Source organism: Bubalus kerabau, chromosome 3 (genome assembly GCF_029407905.1).
Source record: "Bubalus kerabau isolate K-KA32 ecotype Philippines breed swamp buffalo chromosome 3, PCC_UOA_SB_1v2, whole genome shotgun sequence".
Taxonomy (NCBI): Eukaryota; Metazoa; Chordata; class Mammalia; order Artiodactyla; family Bovidae; genus Bubalus; species Bubalus kerabau.
This window is the reverse complement of record NC_073626.1, coordinates 182,985,002-183,011,172: the sequence shown is the minus strand read 5'-3', so window position 1 is coordinate 183,011,172 and position 26,171 is coordinate 182,985,002. Positions and strand designations below refer to the sequence as shown.

Here is a 26,171-nt window from a genome sequence, read left to right as displayed (position 1 = left end):
GGCCTGGGCGATTCTATCCAAGGGGTAGAGCGTGACCACGTGCAAGTATCTGCTCCAGTGTAAGAAAACTGTTTATTTTAAATACTTTGGGACGCTCCTTCATAGCAGTATAAATTAGTGCCTGGGAGGAGGGGCTTCGGCGTGTCTTAAGGCTCTGCTGACACCACTCAGCCTTGGTGGTCTGCATGGGTTCCTGGCCCCTGTGGCACACAGACCCGATACCTGGTCAGTGGAGACCTTGGCCTTGTGCCTGGTGGGCTCAGTGGGCCCAGCTGGGGTCCAAGGTAGCGGAGCCTCTGGGGCCCCCGGGTTCCTGCCAGAGGCTAGAGAGCAGGCAGTTGCTTCTCTCCCTTTTCTGGTCCGTGGGAAGCCAGGGTCTCAGGCCTGCGTACCAAAGCCTGAAGGATTCTGCTTCTGCCAGCGCCATAGATCTTCACCTGGAACGGGACAAGGTCCGTGCTCAGGGACCACACTGAGTGCAGGGCCCGCAGCGTCTTGGGCAGCCCAGGATGGGCCAGTCTGGACCCCAGTAGCCCTTTCCTGGCCCCCGAGTCTCTCCCGGCGGTCAGGTAAGCACCCAGGGTCGGGGGTTAGGGCGAGCACTCACACATCCTGTCCAGCCCTAGGGCTGCTGACCAGCCCAGCTCCTTGAGGGCCAGGCTGGGGTTGGCATAACAGGCAGCCACGTCGCCTTCACGCCGGGCCACCACCTTGTATGGGATCTGCAGGAGAGGGGGCGGGTGTAGCCTAGCTGAACCATCCCTGGCATCACCCACCAAGTTGCTGACCAGCCCTCCAGAAATGGAGGTGTGGAGCAGGGTCTCACTCTCAGGCGTCAAGGCCTCAGGCAGGCTCGAGTAGACAGCGGGACTCAGGTGCCCATCAGGTATGTCAGTGTGAGGGGCTGGGGGTGGGGCAGGGTGGGCTGCCAGCCTACCTTCTTCCCAGAGGCCTTCTCCATGGCCTGGACCATCTGTAGCACCGAATAGCCTGTGCCCGTGCCCAGGTTGTAGATCTGCCCAGGAAAGGAGGGCAGAGATTGCGGTGGGGGTGGATGGACTTCCCTCTGGGCCCCATTGGTCCTGGCCTCTGTCTCCGTCTCCCCCACTTCTCCCTTCTCCCCCTACCCGGCAGCCACACTGCTCCTTCAGCTTCCTCAAGGCTGCGATGTGGCCTTTGGCCAGATCCACAACGTGGATGTAATCCCGGACGCCTGCAGAGGAGGAAGTGGTTGCAGGGAGGGGTCCATTACAGTCTCTGTCCCACCTCAGCCTCCCTCCTGGCTCCTCCGGCTCCTGGACTCACCTGTGCCATCCTCCGTGTCATAGTCGTTGCCAAAGACATTCAGTACCTCCCGTCGCCCAATTGCCACCTGGGGTGGAGGTCAGGTTAGCCCTTCCCTGGCCCTCACCCCCTACCCCCTTTCTTTCCCTTCGCCCTTACCTGGGAGACGTAGGGCATGAGGTTATTGGGGATGCCCTGCGGATCCTCGCCGATACAGCCTGAGGCATGGGCGCCTATGGGGTTGAAATACCGCAGCAGCACTGCATTCCAGGCCTGTGGGATGCAGGTCAGACAGAGGGGATTGGGGTACAAGCTGTATGGCCCACCTGAATCCAGAGCTGCCTCCCCCACCTCCCCACCTTGCTCGTTCTCTGTCCTTAGAAAGGAGCAGGGGATCCAGCCCTCCCCGAAAGGCCTGAAGTCACCGCTGCTTCCTGAGCCCCAGCTTTGGCCTCAGGGAGGGTGGCTCAGGACCCCATCCTCGGGCTCAGGGGGCAGGCTGTGAGGGGCCCAAGAGTGGGGCCCAGGCTGAGGCAAAAGGGGCCCTTACCTTGTCTGCCTGGCACAGGTCCCGGATCATTTCCTCGATGAAGAACTTGGACTTGCCATAGGGGTTGGTACAGCCACCTGTGGGGTGGGCCTCGTCCAGGGGCAGGTATTGGGGGTTCCCGTACACGGTGGCTGAGCTGCTGAACACCAGGTTCTTCACCCCATGGGCCCTCATGATCTGCCCACAGAGGAGAGGCGTCAGTGGCCCCTGCCCGACCCCCAGGTGGAGGGGGCTGAGGTGTAAGTTCCCATTTACAGAAGGGGAGACTGGGGCTGGGAGCTGAAGACGTGTCCAGTGTGTGAGCCAGCTTGGGCTCTGCTACCGTGTTTGGTACTGCCTGCCTGGCCCGGGGCCCTCCCGGGGTCTGTCCCCAGCCCAGGTCTCACCTCCAGAAGCTGAATGGTTCCTGTCAGGTTGACTCTGTAATAATCCAGGGGCTTCTGCACTGACTCACCCACAGCCTTGAGCCCCGCAAAGTGGATGACTGCCATGAAGCTGTGCTGCAGGGTGGCAAAGCTGGGATCAGATGTGGCTTACAGGCCCGGCCCTCGGAAGTGCCCACTGCTTGCCTTCCTGCCAAGTGCCCACCTTCTTAAAGAGACGTTGTAGAGCTGCCTGGTCCAAGATGTCCATTTCCTCAAACTCCACAGAGCGGCCTGTCAGATCCTGAACCCGCCGCAGGCTCTCAGGCATAGAGCCCCCTCCTGGTTGGGCACACAGAGGCCATCAAAATCAGAGGCGATGGGGAGCTGGGTTCCCAAGGGAATGGCCAGCCATACACCCCTTGGAGGTGGATTTAGAACCCAGGGTTTCCCTTCCATCCCCCCTGGAGCCCCAGGCCCCCTCCCTCTGCCCCGCTCACCACGAATGGCGTTATGGAAGTTGTCAATGACCATGGGCGAATAGCCTGCCTCCAGCAGCTCCAGGACAGTGTGGCTACCAATGTAGCCAGCCCCACCTGTTACCAGCACCTTCTCTGCCATTATGCCTGGCTCAGGAGAGAGAGTCAGAAGTGGCCGAGGCTGTCTGCTCAGAGCCTCCTTCAACCTGGAAACTGGTGTCCGAGACAGTGGTGTGTCCTAGTTAATAGGGTGGGCCTGGAGTCAGCCCTGGTCCAAGGTCAAAGAGCATCACTTTCTGGCCTTAGGCCTTGGAGACCAGTTCTCTCCTGGCCCTAGTTTCTGTCTCTATAACATGGAGTTTACAACTGTATGAGTATGTGGTCATGTAAGGGTCAGATGAAGTGATTCTAAAGGCCCATCCCATGGTATAGGTGGAGATGGACACACAGGCGCCATAACTTCTAGCCCTAATTGGGGGTTGGGAAGATGGAACCCGAGTCTCCACATTGCTTCCCTGAGGGGTCTGGAGATTGGACAATTCTGGACAGAAGGAATGGAGGCAGCAGCACTGGACTTGCAAGAGCCCAGGAAGAGGTCTGTCTGCTCAGACCCAGACCTCCCCAGTCCCTCTGCCACCACTGGGTACAAGCTGGCTCCTCGGTTCAGTGACTAACACCTCCTGGGGTAAGCAGCTTTCCCTGCCCAACTCCCCCCCCCCCCCACCCCCCCCACCCCCCGGCCCCAAGCACCCTCTCCCGCAAAGGTCAACTGGCAGAGGCAGGAAATACAGCAGATGGCCTCAGGGTAGGGCCTCTGCCCGCGGGCTGAGCCCAGCTCTGGGGTTGGAGCACTGTAGTCCTGGAGTGGGCCCCACCCTCAGGTCGGTCAGGCTGGTTCAGCCAGTGCGGATGCCACTCCTGGCCTGGCGGTAAGAATCCCGCCTCATTGTAGGCGGCACTCAACAGGGTGGTGTAGACGTGGCTTTGGCTCCAGATTTCACTGCCAGGTGTGCACCGCCGCCCTGAACAAACTGCGGGCAGAGACGGTGGGGGGATTGGCAGGGGAGGAAGTCCAGACAGTGAGGCCTTTCACTGGGGCCGCCTGGCCCGCAGCCGCCTTCCTCCAAGCAGTCTTAATCCTGTTCTGGGTTCATACAGCTCCTAACCCCCTAGACTGAACTCATCCCGCTGCGTGCCAGGCTCTGTATTGGGCACTTTTGCATTATCTCTCTGAATTCCTCCAACGTCCTAAAGAGGCAGGTGTTATTACTGCCAGTTTACAGAGAAGGATACTAAGGTCAGAGAGGTTAAGTAATTTGCTTAAGTCACATAGCCAGTGACGGCGGGTTTAGAATCTGGACCTAGTCCCGCCGCTCCCCGAGCAGTTCGCCCCCTGCCCCCACTGGTTCCCGCCGGACTTTGCCCTAGGCTTTGAACCCGCCCCCGCCCCCGCCCCACCGAGCACCAAGCAGTGTGCAGGCCCCCCGAAAATGGTGGCGGGGGCCCCCAGGGAGGCAGGAAGGCCGATGAGGTTGTCCTCCCTCCGACACGCGGGGTGGTCTATGGTCAGCTGTCGCCTCAGTCTTCCCCATCCATAAAATGGAAGGGAGGGGGCGCAGGGCCTTGGGCGCTCGAGTGCCCTAGAGTCTCAGGCCGGGGATTCGGGCGGTGGCTGGATGGGGGCAGAACGAGGAGGCCCCCGGCCGGGAATGAATGAATCCTAGCCGCCCCGGCCAAGGCAGCGAGAGCTAGGAGCCGCGGGGGCGAGCCCGCGTAGGCGGAACTCTGCCCAGAACGCAGCCCGGACCCCCGAGACGCTCCCTGCGGACCACCCGGCCCCTCGCAAACCCGCTCGGCCCCACCCCTCACCAGCTTCCCAAACCTGCTCCGCACCACGCGCCCCGCGCAGTCTCGAACGGCGCCGCCTCCCGTGCTCCGTGACCGGTCCCTTTAAGAGCCGACGCTCCGCCCTGGACCCGACCCCCGTCACGCCCCCAAGAAACGTGTCGGTCGGGAGCCGGCAGTACGGGGAGCCGGGTGGACCAAGAGCGCCGCGGCTCCAGGACGCTTGCGCGGCAGTCCGCAGAGGACGGTACTGACCGGTGGCTGGGCGGTGGGCGGAGGAAGGCGCGGTCGGCACCCGGGCCCGCGAGACCTGGCGTGCTCCCCTGCCCGATCCTTGGAAGCAGGCGCTGCGCCTCGGGAGATGCGGCTCGTCGGCGGTGCCCGGCAGCCATCCTGCAGTGGGAGTCACAGCCGGGCGCGGCGCGGAAGACCGCAGCTCCACGCTCGCCCCAGGTTTCCCACCTTTTGTCAGTAAGCCTGGCGTGAAGTAGATGGCTCCCTTTAACGGAGAGGCAGGAGGGGCGGCGCCGATGGAAGACGGCGCCGATGGGTCTCTCATAGGCTGCCGTTCTGGAAAATCTAGTTTTAAAAACCCGCCAAAGGGCTGGAGGGAGCCCTGAGACTAAAACACGAATTACAGCGCCGACTGCGCTCAGCCTTCACGCACACCGTGGCCCCCAACCTCGCGGAACGGTTTGTACCTTGCCTACCATAGCAGGCTAGAAAATAGTGTTCTGTTTCTCTTTAAAATAAAGGGAGGGCTAAGGAATGGTGGGTATAAAGGTGTGACATACTGAATGAGGAGCTTCCCTGGTGGCTCAGATGGTAAAGAATCTGCCTGCAATTCAGGAGACCCCAGTTCCATCCCTGGGTCGGGAAGATTCTCCTGGAAAAGGATATGGCAACCCACTCCAGTATTCTTTCATGGACAGAGGAAACTGGTGGCCTGCAGTCCGTGGGGCTGCAGAGTTGGACACGACTGAGCCACTAACATTCGGAGAAGGCAATGGCACCCCACTCCAGTACTCTTGCCTGGAAAATCCCATGGATGGAGGAGCCTGGTGGGCTGCAGTCCATGGGGTCGCTAAGAGTCGGACAGGACTGAGCGACTTCCCCTTCACTTTTCACTTTCATGCATTGGAGAAGGCAATGGCAACCCACTCCAGTGTTCTTGCCTGGAGAATCCCAGGGACGGGGGAGCCTGGTGGGCTGCCATCTCTGGGGTCGCACAGAGTCGGACACGACTGAAGCGACGCAGCAGCAGCAGCAGCAGCAGCAGTAGAGCCACTAACATACACACATACTGAATGAGGAAACCGGAGCAGAAGACATGCACACGGGCGGCCCACAGCCTGGCGTGCCCTGGGCCTGCTGCAGTCACCAGGGATGCTGACTGCTCCCCTGGGTGCCTAGAGCTGCGCCTGCCCTGGCCCAGAGGACCTTGTGCCACAAACAGTCCTGGTCACGGAGCCAACAGCCTCAGAAACCACCTCTCCAGGGTTCCCTGGTCAGTGCTGAGTAAGTCATTACCACCGATTTCCCCAATTCTCAGGAGGAGGAGGAGAGAGAAAATTCAGAGGTTAATTAACTGAAGCCTCCGTTTTCCTCTCAGAGGAAATGTAAAGATGCTTTCCGCCCCGTCTCATGTATACACACATTTGCACAAGAGAACACTGGAATGGTTGTCATTAAACCTTTAATTATGTAATCTGTTTTCAACAATCATGTTCAAAGTGGAGATTTTGCAGAGGTGCTGGAGTTGGCAGGTGGCCACCACAGCTGCTCAGCCCTCACCCCTTCACCAAGTGCCCTCTGCCAGCTGAGGGAAAAATTCCTCCAGGCCCCTTTGCCCTACAAAGTCAGAGCGATGGCCCTCAAGAATATGGCAGCAGCAAGTTGTGGAGAGTGGCCAGCTGGCAGGTTTCACCCAGAGATGAGACTTGAGGATCAACCCAGGCCAGAGAATTGGGTTCCCAAGAGCCCTCAGGCTTTCAACTCCTGGGCCTTTGGGTCCAGGTGGCAGGAGACCTCCAGCTGCCCAAACCTCTCACTCATACTCAGGTCAGGCAGGAAGGGCCTGCAGCCAGGCAGCTCCTGTCCACCTCCTTCCTTCCAGGAGAGACCCATGTGCAGAGCTGACAGTGAAGTGCCTGCGCCAGTTGATCGCATTCCCATTTCCACATGCCATCCATGATTCATCCACAGCTGTCCCTATTCCCACACGGTCCCCAGGGCTCAGGGACCCAGTGGCTCACAGTTTACAGGTAGCCTGAGCCACTTTGGAGTTGGTTCTTCTGTTCAGGGCTTGACAGATGAAGGCCCCGGCTTCCAGGAGCTTCTGGAGGTTCACACCCTTTGAGAAACAAGTCAGAGGATGCAGTTAAGTCACAACCTGCCCTCAACACCCAGGGAAACATCCGAATGGACAGAAAACCGTGCTGCTGAGAAAGTGAAGGTGAAGACAATCATGTTCTTGTTCCCCTAAAACAACCACCGGGTGGCTGTGAGGTGGTGTCCTCCTGGCACATGGGGTTCCCCTCTGACTGCCCTCAGTGTGTGACATGGTTTGAGGTGCCGCACCCTGGAAGGGAGCTAGTAGTCCTGTTCGGTACTCCAGGGTCTAGCACAGGCCGGGCCCACAGTGGTCAAACGCTGCGTATGAAGTCAGGGTAACGAGGCAGAGCAGCAGGGGTAGAAACACCAGCTAAAAAGGCCACACCGAAATCTCTTTATATTAACGAGCAGCTCCTATTTACTGCTGTGTACTATTTGCTTAGCTCTGGGCTACATTTTCTTTCTTATCCTATGAGATAAGTGCTATTATTTATTCCCATTTCTTAGGCCCAAAGTGCTGAAGTCATCTGTCAGGTCATACAGCCTGAGTGGCAGGACTAGGTTTTAAACCCAGTCTGTCTGATCTCAAAGCACAGATGCTATAGTGTTTCCAGCCCACGCTGCGGGCCCTCACTGACTCTGGCAGAGCCCGGGGGATGGGCGGGGAGGGCGTGCAATTCTATTGCCCTCATTTTTTCCAGAGGAGAAAACAAAGGTCCAGAGAGAACCGACTCATTTCAGGCTGTGGCCTTGCCCCTTCCAGGGCTCTTTCCTTGCACCCTGGTGCCGCCTCAGATGGAATTCTCAAACCCGCGCCAAGGGCCTGGCCTTCTCATAGCCCCCATCGACCACACTCTGTTATCTCAAATCATATGACAGAAAAGCCTTAGTCCCGTGGCGCCCTTCCCCTCCTAACTGCACCAACGCCACCACAAAAACCCGGAACAAACCCAGCAGCTCCGGCTTCAGGCAGAGCTCCAGTCAGCTCGGGGCCGTCACCACCAGGGGGCAGGTGGGCTTACCGTGTGAATGCCCAGGCCGGCCAGCATGTAGACCAGGTCCTCGGTGGCCAAGTTTCCCGACGCCCCCTGTGCATAGGGACAGCCTCCCAGTCCTGCCACGGAAGAGTCCACGACACTCACTCCCATCTGAAAACAAGGATGGTGGAACATGGCTGTCACTGTGGGGGGTCTGAGCCTACCAAGCTGGTCCTGGTAAACCTCCCTCTCAGTGGCTGCCTGAAATTCCACTCAAATTATTCATTCCTTCAGTTTATGAAAATCCCACTGAAAGAAACTGTTCCTCTTTTTGGTTCCTAAAACAGTGTGAGTCTTTTTTACTACAGTTTCCTCTGCCAGGAATCTTTCCTCCTTCCTTTCATGGTTGGCTCCTCAACTTCTCCTTCTCAGCCTAAAAGCTGCCTCCTCAGAGACGCCCTCCCTGATCGCTCACCTAAAGTAACTCCTCCCAACTGCTGAGGTTTCAGACTCCTGTTGTTTTCCTGTACTCGTTTACCACCCCCTCTCCTGCACCCCACGTCAGGCCTCTGACCCCAAGGTCGCTTCTCTGGATTAATCCCACTTCTCTCGATCAGTTGCTCCCACTTTCCGAGATGACTGTTTGATTTTCTTTCTCCTTAAGCCTCAACTCTGAGAAAATAAGACCCAGAAAGTCATAGAATCATTTGGCTTAAAGACATGAGCCTCAAGGAGGTAACGTGAGAGATAAAAATGGGTAAAAAAAGGCGGCGCAGGGTTGCTCTACTAACCTAAACACTACACTAGACTTCCTGCAGCAAGGCAGCCTGTGGTCAGACATGCAGAACTTTCTAAGGGACTCTTGGGCCATTGGACCCTTGTTCTTGGCCAACCCACAAGAAGCTAACCTCAAGAGAAACTCAGTCTGAGGTCTTGGTCCAGTCTCTGGGCAAAGAGCATCAGAGGCTCCCCCCCACCCCCCTACTGGTGCACGCATGCGCACTCGCAGCCCTGCATGCTGCGGTGGGGTCAGGGCACCCCAGTCCTCCCGACTCCGCCTTAGTCTCGTTTACAATGCAGTGCTGCCTGGTCACCTTTCCGCTTCCCTTTTTCAACTGCTCAGCTTCATGTCCTTCAAGCCTCGCTGAGGCTTTCTCTGGCGAATCCTCTCTGCCCTCCCCCACCCCCAGCTGGGATGGGGACCGTCCTCAGTCCCCATGACATTGTCACAGTGCATTAGGATTGTCACCTAACTCTCCACTGTCTCTCCTGACAGACAGATGCAGGCACTTTCAGGGCAGGGTGGCATGTCTGTGTCCACCATGGCCAGCCCAGGGCCTGGCACACAGGTGTGGGCACACAGTGAAGGCTTGCTCAAAAAATAAATGAAACACAGCTGTCCTGCTGCCCTGCCCTTTGGGAGAATGGACGTGTGCCTCTATCTGAGGACGTGCCCTGATTACCTGCAGGGCCGTCAAGGTGTTGGCCAGGGCCTGGCCGTAGGTGTCATGGCAGTGGACAGCCAGGGCTGTCACTGGCACCTCCTGCAGGACAGCAGACAGCATGTCCTTCATGGCCCCAGGGGTGCCCACGCCGATGGTGTCCCCCAGGGAGATCTCGTAGCAGCCCATGGAGTACAGCTTCTTGGTGACCTGGGGAGACAAACAGGCTCTTGGAGGACCCGGATTCCTCAAGCCGGGGTCCTTGGCCTACGCAGAACACCTCCATGTCCGAGGCACCAAGCTCCTCCTGGACCAGAGACTCCTTACAACTAACTCTGTGAGTGGGACTGATTCCTCACTCTGCTCATTGGGAGACAGATGTGAGGAGCAGCGCTGGCCATCGGTGCGGGCCCCGGGCTCTAACCCCTGCAGCTTTCCTCCGAGGGTCTCAGACTCCAGCTGGTCCTTCCCTTACCACCTTCACCTACGGTGTCAGACCTGGGGCGGGAATCAGGAGAACTGATTCCCTTCACGTGGCTCTATCCTTGGTAAGCAGATGTGTGAAGTCAGGGGTCTGAAGTGCTAGTTCTCTATTTTTAAGAGAAGGACCTGGCTATGAAAAATTCAGAATCCCATCCATAAACAGCTAAGATCATGGCAGAACCAGAGCGGGATCTGCTCCATGAGGAGATGCTGCCCTCTGCTGCTCTAGGGAGAAGGGGGAGGAAGGATGTGGCAGGGCCGAGGACGGAAACGATACTCGATACTCAACAGTGGTCTGTGGGATGAAGGAAATGGTGGGCCCCCTCCTCCACTGCCCACGCAGGCAGGGTGACAAGGAGCCCGTGGCAGCTGGTGGGCGGGAGAGGATGCAGCAAAGGTGGCGGGTGGCGGAGTGACATGATGCTGAAGTAATGCCCCAGTCCTGCTGCTCACTGGCTGGGGAACCTTGGCAGCGGACCTCACTTCCCTGAGCTTCAATCTCTGCTCCTGAAAAACGAGGACGAGCCTTTGGGGAGGACTGGGGAGCAGGAGGCTAAGGTCTGGACTGCAGTGGCCACTCTCAGGAAGCAGTGGCTCCTGTTAGCCACCGCTCGTTTCTGGCTGCTACCTGGTGTGCAGGAAGAGCAGGAGGGCACTGGAGGCAGACAGACAGGAGCTGAGCCCTGCTTTCTCCACATGCAACCTGCATGCAAGTCAGTCGGTGTCAGTTTCCTTAACCATAAACTGGAATAACAAGAACTCCAGAAGTGCAGGGTGATCTGTTTGTTTTGTTTTGGCCACTCTGTGCCACATGCAGGATCTTAGTTCCCCAACCAGGGATCGAACCCTGGGCCCATGGCATTGAGAGCATGGAGTTCTAACCAAGGAATTTCCTGCAGGGTGGCTTTGAGGACAAAATGACACAAGCTCTTGGGTTGCTCGAACTCATTTCCTGCCCCGTGTTCTTCTCAGTTCAGTTGCTCAGTCGTGTCCTGACTCTTTGTGACACCATGGACTGCAAGATGCCAGGCTTCCCTGTCCATCACCAACTCCCAGAGCTTGCTCAAACTCATGTCCATCAAATCGGTGATGCCATCCAACCATCTCATCCTCTGTTGTCTTCTTCTCCTCCCACCTTCAATCTTTCCCAGCAGCAGGGTCTTTTCCATTGAGTCAGTTCTTTGCATCAGGTGGCCAAAGTACTGGAGTTGCAGCTTCAACATCAGTCCTTCCAATGAATATTCAGGACCGATGTCCTTTAGGATGGACTGGCTGGATCTCCTTGCAGTCCAAGGGACTCTTGAGTCTTCTCCAACACCACAGTTCAAAAGCATCAATTTTTTGGCACTCAGCTTTCTTTATAGTTCAACTCTCACATCCATACATGACTACTGGAAAAACCATAGCTTTGACTAGATGGACTTTTATTGGCAAAGTAATGTCTCTGCTTTTTAATATGCCGTCTAGGTTCATCATAACTTTTCTTCCAAGGAGCAAGCATCTTTTAATTTCATGGCTGCAGTCACCATCTGCAGTGATTTTGGAGCCCCCAAAATAAAGTCTCTCACTGTTTCCACTGTTTCCCCATCTATTTGCCATGAAGTGATGGGACTGAAGGCCATGATCTTAGTTTTCTGAATGTTGAGTTTTAAGCCAACTTTTTCACTCTCCTCTTCCACTTTCATCAAGAGGCTCTTTAGTTCATCTTAGCTTTCTGCTATAAGGGTGGTATCATCTGCATATCTGAGGTTATTAATATTTTTCCTGGAAATCTTGATTCCAGCTTGTGCTTCATCCAGCCCGGCATTTCGCATGATGTACTCTGCATGTAAGTTAAATAAGCAGGGTGTCGATATATAGCCTTGATGTACTCCTTTCCCAATTTGGAACCAATCTGTTGTTCCATGTCCAGTTATAACTGTTGCTTCTTGACCTGCATACAGATTTCTCAGGAGGCAGGTCAGGTGGTCTGGAATTCCCATCTCTTGAAGAATTTCCCACAGTTTGTGGTGATCTACACAAAAGCTTTGGCATAGTGGATAAAACAGAAGTAGATGTTTTTCTGGAACTCTCTCGCTTTTTCAGTGATCCAACAGATGTTGGCAATTTGGTCTCTGGTTCCTCTGCCTTTTCTAAAACCAGCCTGAAGATCTGGAAGTTCACAGTTCATGTACTGTTGAAGCCTGGCTTGGAGAATTTTGAGCATTACTTTGCTAGTGTGTGAGATGACTGCAACTGTGCAGTAGTTTGAGCATTCTTTGGCATTGCCTTTCTTTAGGATTGTAATGAAAACTAAACTTTTCCTGTCCTGTGGCCACTGCTGAGTTTTCCAAATTTGCTGACATACTGAGTGCAGCACTTTCACAGCATCATCTTTTAAGATTTGAAATAGCTCAACTGGAATTCCATCACCTCCACTAGCTTTGTCCGTAGTGATGCTTCCTAAGGCTCACCCACTTGACTTCGCATTCCAGGATGTCTCCCCAAGCACAAGAAGGAAGCCCTCTGCAGAGGATCCTCACCTCAGTCATCACCTTTCACTGACCAGCCTGGGAACTGAGTCAGAGGCTTCCGCTCTGGGGTAGAGGGCAGAGGCTTCAGAGACTCCCTGTCAGGCTAGGAGTGGCCCCACACTGGGGTGAGTGCAGGGCTGTGCTCTCAGAGGGTCTTAAGGAAGGAGCTGAGTGAACAAATGAAATCAGTGACCCACCAGGAAAGGGCGGCGAGAGTAACCTGCACACTCAGGGCAGGCATGGAAGCCAAGCCTCGTGAACCCGCCCCTCCCCTGCCGGACACACGCACACACAGACCTCAGCGACTTTAGCCGGGGAGATGTTCCCTTCGTAGGGACATCCAAGCACACAGGAGACGTACCTGTGGGAAAACAGGGAGGAATGGTGTCAGTGCGCCTGGGCTCTCTGGCTAACAGCGCTGGGGCAGGCTGGCTGTTTGACACATCGCCCTGGTTAGCCCCACCCAAACCTGAGGCCGGGCAGGAGGCTGAGGGCCCGGGGCAAAGGTTAATTCCATGCTGGTGAGCCAGACGATGGCAGTGGCGCTCAGCGCCAGGAGTGGGCAGTGCAGTGCCACGCAGGGAAGGGAAGAAGCCAACGGGCCTGTGGGTGAGGAGGCCGATGATGCCCAGGTCTCAGGAGAGGCAGCCAGAGACCAGCCACAGAGGAGGAGCTCTATGAGCAGCCAGCTGACCGCACGGGGTGAGGAGAGCAGAACATGGGCCCAGGGGGGGCTCCCCTCAGGAAAGAACCAAGGAAGGGTACATGAAACTGAAGCGGGCACAAGAAAGCTGGGCTGGCCTGAGGCCCGAGGGGTCAGCGGCTCCGGCGGGCTGCCAGGGGGCGCGTACACTCATTTATTCGACTGAGGTTTACTGAGCTGCCCACGGTGCGCCAGGCACTGGAGAAGGGCAGTGAGCAAGGCCAAGCAGGTCCCCACCGCCACGGAGCTTAAGGTTTCAGGTTAGGGAGACAGATGATAAATCAGATCTAGTAGGGAAAGGAGGTAATCTCAGAAAGTGATGTGCCGTGAAGGAGAGACAAGGGAAGTGTGGCAGGAGCACCGGAGGCCGACCGCAGCTAGGATGGCCCGGGAAGACTTTGTGAGGATGCGACACTTGACTGAGGTGGCGGGGAGAGCCGCGTTCCAGGCAAAGGACCAGTGCAGAGGCCCCCAGGTGGAAGAGCTGTTCAGTCGCTCAGTTGTGTCTGACTCTTTGCGACCCCATGGACTGTAGCCTGCCAGGTTCCTCTGTCCTTGGGATTCTACAGGCAAGAATACTGGAGTGGGTGGTCATTTCCTTCTCCAGGGCATCTTCCTGACCCAGGGATTGAACCTGCAGCTCCTGCAGTGGCAGGCAGATTCTCACCACTGAGCCACCAGGGAAGTCCAATCAAAGAGTAGGTGTGCTCAAAACATACAACAAAGGACAGAAAAACAGGTGTGGGGAGCAAGGGGCAAAGGGGTGCAACAGGGGGCTGGAGAGGCGGCCACCATCCTGATCATGGGGGCTTGTTGAGCTGTGGTGAGGGGTCTGGATCTTGAGTGTAGACGCTTTCTGAGCCCACTCATCCCACTGAGGCAGAGGCTCCATTAAAATCTTTTAGAGTCTAACAAATGATGCTGCATATTAAGAGGCAGAATAAGTGTTTGCTGGATAAATAATTTCAGACTCAAACAACTCAGTGTATTTTGCCATCTTCATTCTCCTTACTCTCCAATCACTGCTGAGCATGGAAAAGCTAAAAGAAATGCTGAGGAAAGAGCACAGACTTGGGAGTCAGGCAGACCTGACACGTCCTTGCTTTCCCATCCATCCATCTGCCTATCGGTTTCTGAACACCTGCTACGTGCTAGGCCCAGAGATGGGAGACAGCACACACCAGGGACTGACGGAGATGTGGGCTCCGCCTTCACAGAGCACAGAGTCTAGTGGGAGGCAGGAGGCAGCAGAGAATGTAACAAGCGGTAAGTGCTATGTCAGAGGATGTCCAGGGGACTCTGGGAGCCCAGAGGAGGGGTACCAACTCCACCTGAGGGAAGAGAAGCAAGCTTCTTGGAGAAACTGGCACCAGGAGAGGACCTGAAGGTGAGCAGGAGTGAGCCCTGGCAAGTAGGATGTAGAAGGAAGGGTGGTCTGAGTCTATGGAAAGCACGTGCAAAGGCCCGGGGCAGGAGAGAACTGGCCCATGTGACAGACGGAAAGAGGTTCCCACTGGCTGAACGCAGTGTGCAGAGGAAAAAGGGCCGGAGGGGAGACGTGAGCTGCAGAGAGCGACAGGGGCTGAGCTGCGCAGGGGCTGTAAACCCGCTGAAGTCTGCAGTTGACGAGCACTGGCAGACGTTCAACCAGGCGGCAATGTGATCGGACACGCATTCTGGCTGCAGTCGGTTGTGACCTTACAGCAGACTCTTCATCCTTCTGGAGCCTCAATTTCGTCATCTGGAAGCGGGGAGAGTGCCCTCCGTGCTGGGTGCCTGAGAGGCTACCTTCAGATAATACGCGGACAACGCCTGGCACTGCTGCCATTAAAGATGTGATGCTGGAGACACCTCAGAGGCTGAGGGGATTCCTCAGGGACGTGTGACGAGCTGGTGGTGGAGCCAGGGTTACGCTGACCTCCACAAGCCCTGTTTAGGACCCTGTCCTGCTAGATTCGTGGGGTGAAAGGATCCAAAAATCAGGTTTGGGGAAAGCACTTGCCAGGATTTCTTCTGACCCTGTTTACTTGGGAAAAGATGTCTGGGTGTGGAGCTCTGGCTCCCTGCACCCAGGATAAGGAGCCTGTGAGGGAGGTCGCTGGAGTCAGAGGCTGGCCCTGTTCCAGAATGCTCTGAGGAAAGGAGAAGCAGCACCAGGGTGGCCAGACTCACCCCCGCACAGAGATATTGGCTGCCCGAGCTGCCTTCAAGATTTCATCAAACCGCTGCAAACTCTCATCTATGGAGCAGTTGATGTTCTTCTTGGTGAAGAGTTCAGAGGCGGCTCCAAAGATGGCCACTTCCTTGGCTCCAGCAGCCACCTGCCAACAGCCAGGTGAATTCCTTTCAGCGATTTTCTCTTGATGGAATACCCACCCAGAGTGAATTTTATGACATATGAGTACTACTATAAGTTGAATTGTGTCCCTCTAACCCCCAGTACTATCCTGGAAAAGGTCAATCCTCAACCCAATTCCCAAAAAGGGTAGTACTAAAAGAATGTGTTAACCACTGGACAATTGCACTCATCTCCCATGTGAGGAAGGTCATGCTTAAAATCTTAAGATAGGCGGGAGAAACATCAATAACCTCAGATCTGCAGATGATACCACTCTAATGGCAGAAAGTGAAAAGGAACTAAAGAGCCTCTTGATGAGCATGAAGGAGAGTGAAAGAGCCGGCCTCAAACTAAATTAAAAAAAAAAAAAAAAAAAATAAGATCATGGCATCCAGCTCCATTACTGCATGGCAAATAGAAGGGGAAAAAGTGGAAGTAGTGACGGATTTCCTCTTCTTGGGCTCTAAAGTCACTGCGGATGGTGACTGCAGCCATGAAGTCAGAAGACGAGTGCTTCTTGGCAGGAAAGCTATGACAGGCCTAGACAGTATGTTCAAAAGCAGAGACATTATTCTGCCAACAGAGGTCCGTATAGTCAAGGCTATGGTCTTCCCAGTGGTCATGTACAGTTGTGAGAGCTGGACTGTAAAGAAGGCAGAACGCCAAAGAATTGATGCCTTCAAACTGTGGTGCTGGAGGAGACTCCTGAAAGTCCCTTGCACAGCAAGGAGATCAAACCAGTCAATCTTAATATTCACTGGAAGGATGTGGAAGCTGAAGCTCCAGGATTTTAGTCATTTGATGCGAACAGCAGACTCATTGGAAAAGTCCCTGATGCTGGGAAAGACTGAGGGCAGAAGAACAGGGTGTCAGAGGATGAGAAAGCTGGATGGCATCACTGATGCAATGGACATGAACTTGGACAAACTTCAGGAGATGGTGAGGGACAGGGAAGCCTGATGTGCTGCAGTCCATGGGGTCACAAAGAGTTGGACACGACTGGGTGACTGAACAACAACAACCCCCAGAACCTCAGAATGTGACCCTGTTTGATAGCAGGATCACTGTAGATAGATGTACAGGGTTAACATGAGGTCATATTGGTCTCCACTCTGTAATAAGAAGGCGCTCGTGTGAAGATAGAGGAAAGGCCGGCAAAGGTAGAGGTGGACCCTGAAGTGATGCGCCCACAGGCTGAGGAACACTGAGGACTGCTGATCATCGCCGGAAACTGGCCGAGAGGCAGGAACGATGCCCTCTCAGGGCCTCCGAAGGAACCTGCTGCCACCCTGTGCGGACTTGCAGCCCGCTGCCTGGGAGAGAGAACGTTTCTGTTCTCTTTCACCTTTCACCGAGTGTTTGGTATTGTGTAATGGCAGCCGTAGGAAATTAATACAGTGACTCATATCCCAAAACAAAGAAGCCGTGGCCTTCCCCAAGGACCCACAGTGCTGCTGCCGGCACCACCCGCAAGTCCCTTTTGGCCTAAATTCAGAATCAACATCTCCAAAGAAAGTCTCATCTGAAATGATAAAAAAGTTAGATACTAGCAACTACCTCTAAATTTGTGGACAGCTTGCTTACCTCTCAAGAGGAGATGGGCGACAGGAACAGGAGTGAACATTTACTAAGCACTCGCCTTCTACCAGGCTCTTACTAAGCAATTTATGTGCATCCTGTCCTCTGAAATCCTCACAATGGTAGGTACTGCCATTAACCTTATTTCATGGGCAGAACCTGAGGCTCAAAGAGGTTTAACAGCTTGTCAAATCAGAGAGCTGAGAGTGGCGGGGCCAGGACCCCCCACCCCGGGTCTGTCTGACGGTGCCCACCACTGCTGGAGACAAAAGTCGTTCGGACAGAATCCTGGGACAGAGACTGAGGCCCAGGGACAAGACAGGGGCCCATGCCATCCATCTCTTTTCAGGGGCACTCCCCAACCAAAAATGAGTCTCTTACCGCTGCCTGGAAGCCTTTGAAGTTTGGGGTCAGGACTGGGTAGTTGACGCCAGGAAATTTCTGGATGCCTTTCAAGACTTCAGCATGGTCAGCCATCTGGGAGCCAAAGGAGACATTGCCAATTCACCACCAAGGTGGCAGAGAGCTCAGGCAGAGAAAGCCTTTTTAGCACAAAATCTCTGTTCTCCAGGACCCTTGGAGAAAAGAGGCCTTTTGCAGAGCTGAGTCTCCCCAAAGCTTTCACTACTTGTTTGATGGCTGATGAGCCAGAAGGCTCCCTGGCATGGGTGAGAACCCCAGTTTCTCCATGTGGCTAACACTGTCGACTCTACATGAGCCGCACCAGCAGCAATGATACTTCTAGCCACTGGCTGAGAACGTGCTCTGAGCCCGACCCTGGGCTCAGCTCCCTGTCACCTAACACTCAGCTGGACCAGGATCTTTCTTCCCATTTGGCTGTCTCTGTGATGCAGGAGCTGTCCAGCTTCCCCTTTCGACAAACACAGAAGCCACATCTCTAGACAGGGCTAGAGATTCTAGGCTTCTAGAGCCAGAGACGTCACCTTGAACCTGGGGAGGGGAAGGCCTCACCAGGCAAAGCGGGGCACAGCCAAGACCGAGTCTTCCTCCCAAGTCACCCTCCTTCGCCGCACATGTTACTATGAAGCACTGAGAGCTCACGAAAGCGAGGACCTGGAAACCTACATCCTGACCTCCACTTACTTCCAATGCATCTAAGATGTGCCTGCAGGCCGGGGCTCACCTGCGGAACCCATTTGGGAGACACGAAGCTGGTGGCTTCTACCACAGGGAGTCCTGCTTCGGAAAGCATGTCTATCAGCTTGATTTTCACTGGAGTAGGTACAATATTCTGTAATGCAGAGAGAAAACACCAGAAAAAGACAGGCTGGCCAAGTGAGTCACGAAATGGTCTCAGAATGCAGTCAGTTCAGCTTTTTCTACAGCACCCGCTCCACTGTCTCCACTGTCAGACACCAACCTGAATTCACACGTAATCCTGCCAATAGGTGCAGTACAGGCTTGTCTTCCAGCTCCACAGACAGCATTTTGCAGTGGAAGCAGTTTCTCACTTGAAAAGGAGTTAATACTTACAATGGAAACAGTATTTGCCCGTCATATGGGCTTTTAAACTAAAGCTCTGTTACTTTATGACCCCATCAAAACCAGATTGAGACCAGTGAGCCATGGCCTGAAAGGGCGGAGATGACTAACCCTCTGGATCCTATGAGACATGGCCTCCAACGGGCCACACCTTCCTCCTTCCGTCTCAGGTGGCACAGGGTCTCATCCTCACATGCTCCACTACTTCTTTCTCCCCGCCCCCCACGCCCTGTCTAGCTGCTCACCAGACTCTGTGGATTCTTATTTCCAAATCTACTATCATCCCAAGTATGTGACGCCATGGTCCTACCAATTCATCCCACACAGGAATCCTTCTAACACACAGTCTCTATTATCTCACCCTCCTGCTCAAACGCTTCCCCTGGCTGCCTAGTCCCTACAAGATTGGGTCCAAAATCCTAAAACTCCCAAATCCTTCTCACCAGCCCCTTCCACCCCCAATTTCTCTCCCACTGTTCTAATTTAATCCATTCCACAAGTAACTTTTTAGAGCTCACCCTACTCCAAGGAATGTGCTAGGAGCTACAGATATAGTGGTGAGCAGAACAGACACAATCCTGCCCTCAGAGACCTTACAACTGACTTTTACAACCAACATTCATTATTAAAGGTAGACTAAGCATGCTCCAGTACTCTTGCCAGGAAAATCCCATGGACGGAGGAGCCTGGTAGGCTGCAGTCCATGGGGTCACTAAGAGTCAGACACGACTGAGCGACTTCACTTTCACTTTTCACATTCATGCATTGGAGAAGGAAATGGCAACCCACTCCAGTGTTCTTGCCTGGAGAATCCCAGGGATGGGGGAGCCTGGTGGGCTGCTGTCTATGGGGTTGCACAGAGTCGGACACGACTGAAGCGACTTAGCAGCAGCAGCAAGCATGCTTTAAAATTTTAAGGTTTTTTTTTTATTTAAAAATAATTAACACATGATTACTTCAGAAAAACACGCCCCAAACAAAAGAAAACCACCCTAACACCTGCCAGAGATAACACTCTTAATACCTTGGTAGGTAACTTTTTAGATCTGTGCAGTCCAGTACATTAGACATGAGCCATATGTGGTTATTTAAATTTAAACTAACTGAAACTACATTTTAAAAATTCAATTCCCCAGCCATACAAGCCACAATTCAAGTGCTTAACAGCCACATGTATCTAGTGGCTACTGTATGGGACAGCTCAAATCTACAACATTTCCATCTTCATAGAAAGTTCTATCACACAGCACTGTTCTAAGATCCTTTTCTCGGAAGATGCTTCCACACATATACAAACTTTTTTGTTTATATATAAGATTAAGTGTATATTAATATATAAATATGTATGTAATTATATATATACAGTATTGTATAATCTGTTTACATCACTTAATATACTCCTATGCTGCGATTCATGGGGTCGCAAAGAGTCGGACACGACTGAGCGACTGATCTGATCTGATCTGATATCATTAACAGCTTCACAGTATTCCATTTTATGGAGTCATTAATGTATTTGATCCACTTTTCCTCATACTGAACATGTTGGTTATTTGCAACTGTCCTGCTCTTACACCAGGGTTGTAAGGGACACCCCCCAGCTAAATCTTGGCATGTGACCTTCACAACTTCCCCTGGCCAGATCCCCTGACGTGTGGCTGCTGGAGGAGGCACGCCCTGACCTCTGCCCCCGCACTCCTGCAGCTCTCCGCATGCAGCCCGCCCCGCGGGGCCTTGAGAGGGACCCAGGGTCACAACACTTGGGGCTGAGCTGTCACGGGCACCTGCCCGGCCTCCCAGACGCGCCCAAAGTCAGGCACAGCTCTGCACCCACGACATGGAGCGCTCAGTACCTGTGAAAACTCTTTCAGTCGATTTCCGCGTTTACCTTTTCATTTTGTAGTCCGTCTCGAGGACCAACTTCCACAATTTTCACTTGCTTTGGGAACGTACCCACAGATGAGGTGCTGACCTTTGGTTTAAAACAGGGAACAAAAAGTAACAGGAAGAGAGCGTCACGGTTCTCCAGGGGGACAAATCGGAAAGAATGTATCCATCCTCAATACTGAGACTAGAAGCAGTATTTCTCACCCTTTAATCCTTATTTGCTCTGTTTTAGAATCAAGAACAAAAAGAACATTTCCCTTAGGAACAGAGTAAGAGATTCATGCTTGCGGTATGCCCCATTTGCAACTCCCCTGAAATCCAGACTCATTTCCAACCACCTGGCAACTGGGCATTAGGCTGTTCTTTAAACAAACCTATTTGTACCTCTCAAACTTAGAAGTCCCCAAACAGAACTGATTTCTCCTAAAGCCCAGTTTGACTTGAACCTTCCCAGGTGGTACTGAACCCTCCCAGTGGTTAAGAACCCTGCCAATGCAGGAGACCTAAAAGACATGGTTCGATCCCTAGGTCAGGAAAATCTGCTGGAGAAGGAAATGGCAGCCCACTCCAGTACTCTTGCCTGGAGAATCCCGTGGAGAGAGAAGCCTGGTGAGCTACAGTCTACAGGGTCGCACGGAGTCGGCCACGACTGAAGTGACTTAGCACACACACCCGGGGCACAGCTGCCCCAGAGGAGGACAACTGCCAAGTGTGGAGAGGAGTCGTCTTGGACTTTGTGGGGTGGCAGGGATGGAAGAGGCTCTGTTCTGTTATGATCACAGGGTGGGTGGTGACAAGAAGAGTGAGTCTGAGAGGAGATAAAACCTTCAGCATTTGAAGATATTAACACAACGGCCTGGAGTCGCCTCTGTATAAAGTCTGCCCTATGTATAGTCTTCTATAGAAAATCTTCCCCTCCTCACCACCAAGTAATACAAGGTTTTTTTCTCACTTTCCTCTATTGTTCTTAGTACTACTTATTACTGTTTAAATTAATTTCATTTCACCAGATTTAATCTGGATAAACACACTGAAGTAGGGCAAGGGGCAGGGGTACTGGCAATCTACTTGGTGGTGGAGGTTTAGTTGCTAAGTTGTGTCCGAACTCTTGCGACCCCACGGACTGTAGCCCACCTGGCTTCTCAGTCCATGGGATTCTTCAGGCAAGAGTACTGGAGTCGGTTGCCATTTCCTTCTCTAGAGGATGTTCCTGACCCTGGAATTGAACCTGGGTCTTCTGCACTACAGGCAGATTCTTTACTGACTGAGCTATGAGGGAAGACCCTAGCAATCTGCTAAGGATCCCCATTCCCGAAACCCTTAAGGAAGGAAATATTCCTGGCTATCAATCAGCCGGAACTTAACTTGCCCAAACTGGCCTTGGTTTTAGCCAACAAAGTTTCCTAGAGGCTAAGGTGACGAGCCACTGAATTTCATGAAGTCAACAGGCTAGGTTGGAAGGTCCCTGCAAACTGAATCTCCCTCCAGTAGGGATGTTCAGCCTCTGCTGGTACATTACCCTAAAAGGATCCCACTGGAATGTAAGCTCCAAGAGGCAGGAACTCTGTTTTATTAATTGTTATATTTCCCTGAGGCCCTGAGACCTAACAGGGACTCAATAAATAACTGGTAAATGTTGTTGAAAGAATGTTAAGCTTGTTTCAAGTTCCTTTTATGAGAACAGAATCAACTTGATTCTATAACACACTTCTTCATAACAACTCTTCATATACTAACAACAAAACAATTCACATTTATGAAGCATCTATTATTTTCTAGGCACATAAAAGAGCCTTTTACATATTAACCCATATGATCCTCTCAACACCTTATTAGGTAGGAACTGTTAAAGTCCCCATTTTACTATGAGAGATACGAAGTTCAAGAAGATTAAGTAATTTTCCCAAGGTCACATGGTTAGCTAGTTACTGAGCAGTGTGGATCTAGAGTGCACGCTCTTAAGCCCTAGGCCACCTTATCTCGGCCACCCTCTGGTCCCCCCCGTTTTCTCTTGCCTGGGTTAAGTGCTAGTTGCTCAGCTGTGTCTGACTCTTTGCGACCCCATGGACTGTAGCCCACCAGGCTCCTCTGTCCATGGAGTTCTCCAGGCAAGAATAGCGGAGTGGGTTGCTCTTCAGGGGATCTTCCCAACCCAGGGACCAAACCCAGGTCTCCCGCATTGCAGGCACATCCTTTACAGTTTGAGCTACCTGGGTTGCCTGGGTTAAACACCTAGTTAATTCCCTTTGTACAGTTCTGCATAGAAGTAATCCCCTCTAACCACACAAATCCTGAGCCACAGCCTCCTGGGCTATGGTACCTATAGCAACAGCTAATCCTGGCTCAAGTCCAGCGCCACAGCCGTCAGCACTTCATTTAGTCCCTATATGATGCTGCGCTGCTGCTAAGTCGCTTCAATATGATGAGGGACTATCATATATTACTCTCCCAACTCCACAGAGGAAGAAATTACCTCAGAAGGACCCCAAATCACACAGCTAGAAGTGAGGAAGTTTGCACTTAACTGTCTGGTTCTGATATCAAATCTATGCTAGTAACCCCATGGAATGCCGACCACTACCATCTCATTGCAATAGGAGTTTTTTCAAACACTGACCTTCACCATCTCATTTAATTTTCTTAACTTTTCAAGTTGGACTTCATGGATTTATTTGCAATGAGCAACTGGTGGGGGACGGTGGTCTAGTAGACACCGAAGTGGCTTTTTGAGAGCCCCCTACCCACTTCCCCACTGCCAAGACAATGTAATTTTTACCACTACACAGTTTTACGGAGAAGGCAATGGCACCCCACTCCAGTACTCCTGCCTGGAAAATCCCATGGACGAAGGAGCCTGGTAGGCTGCAGTCCATGGGGTCGCTGAGGGTCGGGCATGACTGAGCGACTTCACTTTCACTTTTCACTTTCATGCATTGGAGAAGGAAATGGCAACCCACTCCAGTGTTCTTGCCTGGAGAATCCCAGGGACGGGGGAGCCTGGTGGGCTGCCGTCTATGGGGTCGCACAGAGTCGGACACGACTGAAGTGACTTAGCAGCAGCAGCAGCACACAGTTTTAACTCCTTCTAAACTCTAAAGCAACAACTGACCTATCACTAAGAGCTAGAAAAATGTCAAATGCTTTAGTTCCATTTTCCTGAACCTCCAAACCAACCCTGAGGATTTTTTTTTTCCATGTTAAAGGTCAATATGACTGGAATTTAGAGATTTGTCACTCAACCTAAAAAGTAGCTTCAGAACCCCTGGTCACAGCTTGAGCTTTAACCAACACAATGTATTCAACTCTTTACCCAGTTAGGTCTCCTACACTTTCCCTCCACTCGCTGAGCATGGGCGAGAAGGCGGAACATCAGGATCGAACTAGCCCAAAGTACAACTCCAGGGGAATCACATCCAGCAACACGCAATCCAAGTCCTGCTCAGCTAGCTGGGACCAAGTGTCCCCAAACGCAACAAGAACTAGAAATGGAGAACAACAGAGGGGGATGGCCTGGCTTTTTCCACTCGAACTGGCAGGGTATTCTTGAGTATTCATGACTTTCATTAAGGAGGAACTTAAAGAAGTCTGAAGCTCTATGATAGAAAGATGCCAGGGTCTGCAAGAAGAGCCCTAGCCAGGGAAGCAGGACGCCTAGGATGGCATTCCAAGTCTCCACGACCCGGGAGACTCGCTCCCCATCTCTGAGGGTCAGTTTCCCATGCCTCTCAAGGCATCTGGGCGAGTCAGAGAGTCGTGTCCAAGACTTCAAAGGCCTCCCAACTCTGGCCTAAAGAGCTGTCCGGCTTTGCCTCTCAGAGAAATGGTATCGATTTTTTTTTAATCATTTGGTTGCGCAGAACTGCCCGTGGGATCTCAGTTGCCCCACCAGGGATCAAACCCCTGCACCCCGCACTGGCAGCGCGGAGTCTTAACCCGCTGAACCACCAGGAAAGTCCTAGGCTCTGCCTCTACGGGAGCAGCCGCTAGGGGCCGAGTCCTAGACCCTGACCCTCACGGTGCCTTCAAGACCGGCCCTGGACGTGACGGGGCACTTACAGCCCGGAGGGTCGCCAAGCCCACCAGCCTCCGCGGGAGAACCCTCCTCACTGTCGCCATCTCCGCCCAGCTTCCACCGCGGCCGCTTCAGCGGAGTCCCACGTGACACGGACGGCTAGGTGGGCATAGCACCGCCCACGGGGCGGGGCCTCTGGAGCGCCGTGGTGACGCCATGCGCTGGCTCCGCCCCCAGCCTGTCGACGTTTCTATTCCTTCTCGGTAGTTTCCTTAGCCCTCATTTGTGAGCGCCTTTTGTGTGCGAAGGGCAAGTGAGGACTCTATAAAGATGAACAAAAATTCACCACAGTCTCTGACTTAATGAGTTTTTGTAATCTGGGATGTGTGGAAAGACAGATGTGAACAATCACACGCACCTTCTGCAATAATGAGACCAAGCATTACTATTTTGCCATGCGCTGTTCTGAGTTATTTGCATGTATTAACTCATTGATCATGGTCTTAAGGACTTAAATGCAGGCGGTCGACTCCGGAGAGAGAAGCATCCTTTGATTACATACCTTGAAGAATAAGTAAACTTTACCCAGGTAAAGAGGATACAGGAAAAACTTTTCAGACAGAGCACAGTGTATGCAAAGGCCCCGAGGCAAAGAAATTGAATGCGTAAGAGCGGTGTTTTTCAAAATAATATCAATTTAGTCGGTACTTTTTAAAAGAAACAGAAAATATCAGAGTGCCTTGTATAAGCAGGAAAGCTAAGTAATGCTTTACAAAGCTTCTGTTTGTTATTACAAAACAAACTGGGTTGCACTGTAAAATACATTTCTTACTGTACGCTGCAATTAGATATGTTTGAAAACATTGTTTTAGAAAGATGAAAAGAAGGCCAGAATGACTAGAGAGCAGGCAGAGAAGAGGTCTTCCTACTCAGATGGGAGATACTGGCAGGGACTATACCACAGGGCTTTGGCTAACTCCTTAATAACAGCTATCTTAATAGCAATGCATTCGAAGGATTTTAAGCAGGAAGATACATATTGTGCAAACAGGCACTGAGGCTCCTGGCTGGGTAAGTGCGTTCACTGACTGGCATTCTTGGGGGAGGCAGAGAAGGCACTGTCCTTGTTTTCAAGGGACTCAGATTTTAGCTAAGGAGAAAACAAGACATGATAAGTGTTTAGTTATGCTTCCACAGCCCCCCAAATTTCCTCCATCATAGCAGTTAGAGAACTGCTAGAATCCTCAAGCCTGCAGCTAGAGGGCTGAGAGTGAAAAGTGTTAGTCAATCAGTCCTGTCTGACTCTTTTCGACCCCAAGGACTGTAGCCAGCCAGGCTCCTCTATCCATGGAATTCTCCAGTCAAGAATACTGGAGTGGGTAGTCTTTCCCTTCTCCAGGGGATCTTCCTCACCCAGGGATCAAACCTAGGTCTCCTGCATTGCAGGCAGATTCTTTACTGTCTAAGACCCCAAAGTACTAGATGGCATTTAAAATAAATATGACTTTCAAGACCTGTACGCTGAAAACTACAAACCATTGCTGAAATTGAAGAAGACATAAATAAATGAAAAGATATCTGTGTTCATGAATTGGAAGATTTAATACCGTCATGGTGTTAATACTACCCAAAGGTGATACACAGATTCACCCTATTTAAATCCCAGTGATGATTTTGGCAGAAATAGAAAAAAAAAATCCTACAATTCTTAATCTCCTTGGACAGCAAGGAGATCAAACCAGTCAATACTAAAGGAAATTAACACTGAATATTCATTGGAAGGACTAATGCTGAAGCTGAAGCTCCAATACTTTGGCTATCTGATGGGAAGACCCGACTCATTGGAAAAGATTGTGATGCTGGGAAAGATTGAGGGCAGAA

The 26,171-nt window shown here is 52.6% G+C and overlaps 2 protein-coding genes across 12 annotated transcripts; both read right to left on the bottom strand.

Annotated features, from left to right (window-relative positions):
- Positions 1–53: 53 nt before the first annotated feature.
- Positions 54–4,647, bottom strand: GALE (UDP-galactose-4-epimerase). 7 transcript variants are annotated; one of them, XM_055574159.1, is made up of 11 exons: positions 4,569–4,647; positions 2,697–2,913; positions 2,423–2,538; positions 2,221–2,334; positions 1,835–2,011; positions 1,444–1,557; positions 1,306–1,372; positions 1,128–1,213; positions 938–1,015; positions 608–722; positions 54–437 (listed from the first exon to the last, which is right to left on the bottom strand). In XM_055574159.1, exons 2-11 carry the CDS (start codon positions 2,815–2,817, stop codon positions 379–381), a joined length of 1,047 nt encoding a protein of 348 aa, XP_055430134.1. In that variant the 5' UTR covers positions 2,818–2,913; positions 4,569–4,647; the 3' UTR covers positions 54–378. The 7 variants fall into 7 exon arrangements, with proteins under 7 accessions (XP_055430134.1, XP_055430135.1, XP_055430133.1 ...); XM_055574160.1 differs by having other exon boundaries at positions 2,697–2,822; positions 4,558–4,641; XM_055574158.1 differs by having other exon boundaries at positions 4,558–4,624.
- Positions 4,648–6,199: 1,552 nt separating this feature from the next.
- On the bottom strand, positions 6,200–24,464 carry HMGCL (3-hydroxy-3-methylglutaryl-CoA lyase). Of its 5 annotated transcripts, XM_055574155.1 has the most exons (10): positions 24,335–24,385; positions 20,280–20,363; positions 18,270–18,359; positions 18,033–18,140; positions 17,270–17,365; positions 15,145–15,293; positions 12,567–12,630; positions 9,295–9,483; positions 7,877–8,002; positions 6,200–6,873 (listed from the first exon to the last, which is right to left on the bottom strand). In XM_055574155.1, exons 4-10 carry the CDS (start codon positions 18,099–18,101, stop codon positions 6,772–6,774), a joined length of 795 nt encoding a protein of 264 aa, XP_055430130.1. In that variant the 5' UTR covers positions 18,102–18,140; positions 18,270–18,359; positions 20,280–20,363; positions 24,335–24,385; the 3' UTR covers positions 6,200–6,771. The 5 variants fall into 5 exon arrangements, with proteins under 5 accessions (XP_055430130.1, XP_055430128.1, XP_055430131.1 ...); XM_055574153.1 differs by lacking the exon at positions 18,270–18,359 and having other exon boundaries at positions 24,335–24,464; XM_055574156.1 differs by lacking the exon at positions 20,280–20,363 and having other exon boundaries at positions 24,335–24,381.
- Positions 24,465–26,171: the final 1,707 nt, after the last annotated feature.